Source organism: Nannobrachium achirus, assembly GCF_963921795.1.
Source record: "Nannobrachium achirus genome assembly, chromosome: 15".
Lineage (NCBI taxonomy): Eukaryota > Metazoa > Chordata > Actinopteri > Myctophiformes > Myctophidae > Nannobrachium > Nannobrachium achirus.
Window position 1 is genome coordinate 17,163,614 of NC_137822.1, and position 7,826 is coordinate 17,171,439.

At 42.2% G+C, this 7,826-nt stretch overlaps 1 protein-coding gene across 1 annotated transcript in view; it reads left to right on the forward strand.

Annotated features, from left to right (window-relative positions):
• Positions 1–5,463: 5,463 nt before the first annotated feature.
• The window catches only part of unc5cb (unc-5 netrin receptor Cb), a gene marked incomplete at both ends in the record, with an annotated part of 120,649 nt that continues 118,286 nt past the window's right edge, over positions 5,464–7,826 (forward strand). Inside the window, one exon of the mRNA XM_080743435.1 lies at positions 5,464–5,551. Within this exon, the coding sequence (XP_080599561.1) occupies positions 5,464–5,551 (88 nt within the window). The remainder of the gene's footprint in view (positions 5,552–7,826) is intronic.

Here is a 7,826-nt window from a genome sequence, read left to right on the forward strand (position 1 = left end):
ATAGGCAGGACGATATATCATCATGATAAATTAAATATCCAAGATACGATTATCAAGAGTGTTTTTTATCACGATAAACGATAATATCGCTTATCGTCCCATCCCTATCCTCCAGCCTCTATTGAGTTTACTGAACTCAATCAATGCAACTTAGTTGCGCGACACTGACGTGCAACTAAGTATAAATAAGGTTTAATGAATACTCTTTCAATCTCTATTTCTTTCTCTCTCTCTGTCAACCTTTTGCATGTGGCGGTCACGAGGAGGGTCTCCACTGGTTAGCGTTATCAGACTGGAATAACCTTGCCGTTTCTGGCACTAGGGCTGCATTTGAACAGACAGCAAAGCCTTGCATGACCCTGGCATCTACTGACTGCCCCCTGCCAGAGAACGACCAGGGGACTGCAGCGTGGGTGGTGTGAAGGTCAGGTTGAAGGGCCAGAATACCTTCTCTCAGGATGAGACACACGGAGAGAGAGAGAGCCACGAGATGAAGAACCAAAAATGGCAAAGTGCATGAGAAAGAGGGTTGCAAACTGTCCACTGTAAGCAAAGTAAAAATTGGATGATTACTTTTATTTTTAACCACATATACTCTGTTGTCCCTGTATGTCTTTATAGGCATAAATAGCTGATCTACAAGCTCACAGTGCATCGTGTGGTGAGCTTGTATCTATTTTCACCATGTGATACCGTTGTACGGCAACATTTAAATCAAACTTAATTGGTTACGTTAAAAAGCGTTTACCATTTTAATCCGGTGTCCTCCTGTTTTCTAACTACAGTATAACATTACCTCTGCATGGGAATCGGAGTGATGTTGATGGAGAGACAGTGACACAGAAGGCAGATAATATACCCAATGTGCATTTCATTAGGGTCGATTTTAAATGCCTATCTTCAGGCCCACTCCCATAGCACCGATGCTGCTTGCTTTTCAGGCGCCTGCCTTAACTGAGGTTGGCTGAATCAATTTGTGGCAGATTCATCTTTCCAATTACATCACTTTCTCTGGCAAAGATAAGGCACGTGTATTGGACTTCTGGAGAATGCAGCGTTTGAATTATTGTTTTTGGTTTATTTGACTCAATGTGGGCTCTTCTCACTCGGGCTGCAGCACAATAAAAAATCCCCAGTGTCTGCTGTTAACAACAGAGGCTCCTGAGATTTGACTTTGGAGAGTTTGTGTTGCTAGTTCTTTCCCTCCCTCCCCTCATAAAGAAAGACAGGAGTCCCTGTAGATGAAATATGAGTGTGTGCAGGCACGTGCACACATAGACATGAAAGGGGGCTTGAGCCCCTGCCCTTTTATCCTTCTGTAAAAAGTGCAGACCATGAATGCAGTTTTTACTATGGTGAAAGAAACGCAAATGCCCTCTTTCCATGCCATACTTCAAGGCAGCATTGAAGAGAAATTGCCTTGTCAAAACTCCCCTGAACTTGAATGCAGCATCTTATGTTGAAATAATATGCCCTCTTTGTGTGGAAATCCATGCCACATCTCCAGTAATGACTTGATAATGCTTAGTTCAGTGTGTGGTATCAGTGTGGTATCAAGTACCGAAAATAGCCGACCTCCAAGCTCACAACGCGTCGCACTGCAACACGTTGTGAGCTTGGAGGTCTGCTATTTTCGATATTTTCACCAAAAGGCCCTTTTTTAGAAATTTCAGCCCCTGCCTCTCTGATATTCTCTGCACGTCCCTGAGTGTGTGTGTGTGTGTGTGTGTGTGTGTGTAGCACTTCTCTGCACACTGCACCAGATAGGACAGGACAGGAAAGGGATCACTGGCCTCTAACGCCAATCAATAGCTGATGCAGGGAAGCCATGCAGGCAGCATGTGGATGCATTAGTGCGGGGATTCTCAACCTTTTTCATTTCATATAGGTCATGGACCCCTATTTGATATTATATGTATCCCTGGGGCCCCGATCCACGCTGTAAAATCCTCGATGACAATTGAACTCTGAGACTGTTCAAATGGAACAGGTGCATTTGTATTCTCGGAGAGAGGGTCAATTTGGTTCCCTGCTGTATCTATCAGTGTTTGACAGCTTTTTGTTTTGTAGAAAAATTTAATCAAATAAAAAAATCCTCAATTTTAGAAGCCATTTTTCACCCAGTGCCAATTGACTAAACTGTAATCCTGGCCGCTACTCTTCCTCTGCCAACCTGAGGAGAGCCCCGAAGTGAGCTCATGCTTCCTTAAGTGCATGAGGAGTGAGCAGGCCGCTTCTTATCCCCGCACGCAGTGCGTGGAAGGAACACATCAAAGGAACACGCTTTTCCAACCAGTTCATTTCCCCTCCATCAGGCGCCCTGGTTGACCAGGGGGAGGCAGTATAGAGACCATCAGGATTACTGCATGCAACCAAACATAAAATGACTTGTCTTCTAATTCTACTGGATCTCTAACATTTGAGTCTAGTTTTTATTTGTTGACGAAATTGTCAATATATTTAGTCATAGTTTTAGTCATCACGGCTTAGTTTTTATTTTGTTTTCGTCATTGAAAATAGGTAGTCACATTTAACTTTAGGGGTCAAGGGGAGATTTTCATGGACAACTGGTCTAAATGGCTTACTCATGTCGCTGATATAAGGCCTGATTTAATTTTTTCTTTTATGTGACATTTATTCTATATATATTTTGACCTCCTGTTAAGAGATGTGGTTTGAGTTCGCCCCATAGCGGACCGTGCATTTTGAAATGAATGTGCTATATGTATAGAGAGTAACTAATGTGTAGAGTGGCAGATACCTCCCCCTTGGATATGTGTGTGTATTTCTATAAGTGTTTATTTTTTTATTTTATGATTATGTTTGCTTTGTTTTTGTGATTTATATGAAAAATAAAATAAAACATAAATGAAAAAAAAAAGAAAATAGGTAGTCGACAAACAATTTTCGTGATAGTTTCAGTAGACGATATCAACACTGGTGTGTATACTCTCTGAGTTACAGAACGGTAAGCGTCCGTTTAGCTTCCAACTATCAATCATGTGGCTGGGAGGCCCCCAGACCCCATGGAGAACCAGTGCTTTAGGGCTGTGAATTGACAGGACAGTGGGAAGGAGCCATACACTCATTTAGTCTCTCTTGTTTATAGTCGGCCACTAAAGGATTCTGCATTTAAAAGGGAAGTCATCCATATTGATTTGAGCCAGTGGGGTCCACGGGTCTTTACTTAATCCAGTACCACCCGGTATTGACCGGTGAGAGTCTTCGCCATTGATTTATGTTCACTCAATATAATAGGGAGGCGTGCTCCCTGCACATTTATAGGTAGATCTGATTGACAGTCTATTTATCTTGCATCAATTGGCATGACAGCTGAGTGGCCTGTTATTCTGCTTGACCACTCAGGTGTGAACCGCCCCCCCCCCCCACATCCCAAACCCCTACTGCGGCATAGCAAAACATTGCTTATTAAAACTCCCACTTGTCCATTTCTCCCGCTGACCACTTGTCATCCTCCTGTCGGCGTCCAGGAGAGAAATGGCTGTGGAAGAGAGTGATTAGAGAGGAGGGAGTTGAGAGCATTGTGAAGGATGGAGAGGTCAGTGGAGGGAAAAGTACTCAATTCCTTTTTTAGTTCAATAAAAGTATCAATATTTTCAAACACGTTTTCAAATAACTGTAGGAGTAAAAGCACAATAGTTGGAGCCGAGAAGTATGGAGTAGAAGTAAAGGTACAGAAAATTGAAGCGCGGCACAGAGTGCTGCGCTGCGAGCTTGTAGATCTGCTATTTTTTGAAAAGGTCCTGAAAATGTGTGCAAATCTTTGAATGTATGTATTTTCAAAGCGAACGTTTGTAACTCAAATGTTGTTTCCGGGTGGTCCCTGGAACAACATATTTTGAGATGGGGGTCTGTGGACAAAAACATATCATTTTGGGGGTCCTTCACATGAAAAGGTTTGAGAACCACTGACATAGTAGTCTCTCAAGAACAGACCAACTGAGCTCCATTTAAGTGAAAAGGACCTTTTCTTTGACGATGACTAAGCCAGATTGCTGACATAGAAACATAGGTTTTTCAAAAAAATCTTAGAAGGATTCAAAAGACACTTATGGAATCGGGTCAAAATTCTAATTTTCACGATTTCTCAAAAATAGCAGATCTACAAGCTCGCAGCGCGGCACTCGGTGCCGCGCTGTGAGCTTGTATATATGCTATTTTTCAATAGTTAAAGCACAAAATAAGGATACACAATAATGTGTGCCCGTTCTGAATGGGGTTAAGTAAAAGTACTTCGCTACTTTCCACCACTGGGAGAGGTCAACAGGGGATAAGGGAGGAGAGGAGGAGGAGGAGGTATAACAGAGAGAAGAAGAGATGAGGAGGGAGATTTATGCTGGTACTCATCCTTGTTCATGCTTGACTCCCCCCTGACGGAAAGGGAAACATCGGCCCCGGTGATGCAGTGCTTTCCTCACCACAATAAATCTGCTCGCACACAGGAGGGGATGGAGCTTATCCTCCACACCGCTTTCCGGGCCCGGTGTGTTCGCTACCTGTTAACTGCACACACATGGAGACAATATGATACACGAGTCATGCAGTCATACATATAGGCATGTCACAATTATTACATAATAATCGTCTAATCGCAATTATTTGGCATAATCGTTTTACATATTACAACATTTTCAAAACATTTTCAAACATTTTCAAAAATAGGGGAAATAGCAGATCTACAAGCTCACAACGTGTTGCATCACAACACGTTGTGAGCTTGTAGATCGGCTATTTCCACTATCAAAGTATAAGGTTGTCAAATATGTCAGTCATTTCTTTGTATATTTATTTGTCATACTCTTATCTGCCTTGTGCAACTTCAAAGCCTACAAGCCGAACAGAAATGTAATTGTCAACGACAAAAACACAATTCAAATCGTTAAATGCAATTATTTGAGTGACAATTAATTGTCATGTAAAATGTCATAATCGTGACCCTGGTCATACAAAGACATATAAGGTGTACCCGCAATCCCGCATGCTAGTGCACACGTAAGACATATATTATGTGCATTAGGACTTAGGAGGGATTCAAGCAATCAAATGCATGCTAGCAATAAGAAGTGTTCATATTACATTTACAATTTACAGAGAATTTTGCAGAGAGACTTGAAAAGTTGCCTGCGTTGATGTAACAGGGAAAATATAGTGCTAAGAAAACAATGATGCGCTATCAAGTACTGTAACTGAAATCTATCTAAATAACATGAATAAATATGATTATGTAAATAACATAATTGGCGTCTGTGAACAAGTAAACAACATATGAACTCAAAGGAATTAATCCCTGTTAAAAAACATATGTAACATTGTCACTGATGGCTCTAGAGGCAGATGGAATATGCAGATGCAATACTGTTTTGCTGCACATACTGTACTTTTAAATGGTAATGGTGATGGCGAACATGACCAGACACTGTTCTTTCATCACTCCACTGTTCTATGCTGGACACCCTTCCCGCGCTTTGGTATCTGCCATTACAGCAGGTCCCCGTGCAGCAGCAGCAGCAGCAGCAGCATGCCCGGCAATGTTAGAGGAAAACATCATCAATAGAAAGTTAGTAACTGTAGCAGACACAAAGGGAGCAATAGGAGCCTAAACTAATTGGACAGTTCTTTCCGACTTGTTCAATAAGCAAGCTGACCGTGCTAGTCCACACCCGGGGATGTGCGCACGCCAAGTATTTGCAGACTTTGAGCTACAGTATGTATGGGCAAGGCGTGTGTTCACATGACTCCATCTCTGCCCATAGCTCCGACAGATACAACACACACGCACGCACGCACGCACGCACGCACGCACGCACGCACGCACGCACGCACACACACACACACACACACACATTGGTGGTGATGATGGTGGTGGTGGTGGGCTTCCAATAAAGGTCCTGGGCTGACCTCCTCTTCCTTGCTTACCGTATATGTTTGCGTTTATATTTGACACACCTGTGTGTGTGTGTGTGTGTGTGTGTGTGTGTGTGTGTGTGTGTGTGTGTGTGTGTGTGTGTGTGCGTGCGTGCGTGCGTGCGCGTGTGCGTGCGCGTGCGTGCGCGTGCGTGTGTGCGTGTAGTGTACTGTGTACTTTGATGTGGACCTGTCCCTTTGTTATGAGCTTAGTCTGTCTTTGATTTGCTCATGTCCCTGCTGCAGGCAGGCAGACGTTGGTATAGCCTATTGCCAGTGGGTGGAAAAGGTTTTCAAATTTTTTACTTGTTACGAAATAGTAGATCGGCTATTTTCAAATAGCCGAAGTCTATAGTCTATAGGGCTGAAGTGGTCGTGGTATGTTTTGTAATATTTAAAATCTACAAAGTAACCAGTAACTAAAGTTTTCAAATGAATGTAGTGGAGTAAAAATACAATATTTGGATCTGTTTGGATGTTTTTGTAGCGAGAATCTAATGCCATCCTTGGCTTTAAAAGTGTTGTTTGGAGAAAATGGACATTAAAGATGCGATTCCCCGTCGGCCTCCATGTTATGGGATTACTATTTTGTGCACGTGGATCCGTGATGATGATGAATCGGTGAGGCCGATCGTGCCAGGACCTTCCGCCGGGCTACAGGGTAAGAACGCCAGCGTTACTCTATATACAGTATTTTTCACGAGTATACTCGGGATCGGCTAGAAATGAGTTAAGTAAATCTACACCACTGCCTATTGCTTCCCTCAAAATGGAATCCACTCAGACCACAGAGGGAATAGCTGCTAAGTGGCTACAGTACCGTCATTCAATGACATTTACCAGATTTATACTTAGCTGCCTGCTGGTGTCACGCACTGAAATTGTGCAATCTACAAGCTCACAATGCGTTGCCGCTGTGATGTGTTTCGCCACTCGTGAGCTGGTAGATCTGCTTGTATATCAAGCCATTTATACACACTTCCATACAAAATAGGCTCTTTCCTTTCCTCAGATTTATCCTGCTAATTATTTGTGTTGCTTTTCTCTAGCGAACATGCGTCACACACTGTGGCTTTGCAAGTTTAAACCACATGCATTAGAAAACCAACACTTCCAGCTGACAGTGTGAACAGATCTACAGTATTCATATAATATTAAGCAATATTTCCCCACCACAAAAGAATGTAGAACTGATAATAAATTCAGCTAATATTCAATTTGGGGACTTAAAATATTCAGTAATAAGACTTACAATGTGAATTAGGAAAACGCACTAAAATTAGATAGCAAAATGCAATTTGAATAAATGCGCTGTGAGGACATATATTCCATTAAAAATTAAACACTCAATATGGAGGCAATGTAGAACCATTTCAGATTTAAATCAAGCCATAGCGTAGAATTATGAATGCTTGGGAAAATCCATGTTGCATATCAAATACAGGAAGGCATAATATGTTCTATTAATGTGCCCATTACAGTGGATAATAATACTATACGAGAGAGGGGAGAAAACTGTTTCTAAGTACATTTATTCGAATCCAAGAAGTGTCTATAAGTGATGCCGTACTGTAGAATCAGTTTAAGAATTTGAAGTTTGGCTTTTAGTATTTTTTCCCGTGTGTGTGCGCACATGTGTGTGTGTGTGTGTGTGTGTGTGTGTGTGTGTGTGTGTGTGTGTGTGTGTGTGTGTGTGTGTGTGTGTGTGTGTGTGTGTGTGTGCGCGCGCGCGCGCACACACAGCGTGCATACTCATATGCTTAGATTTCTGTGTGTTCACAAATGCAAATTTGTCCAGATTGTTTCTCATCCTGGTTTTCAGTTGAACATGTTCAGCCAGCTACATACAGTGAGAACATGGCTGTATAAATTAGCCATGAATTGACCTCAGTAGAGCCACT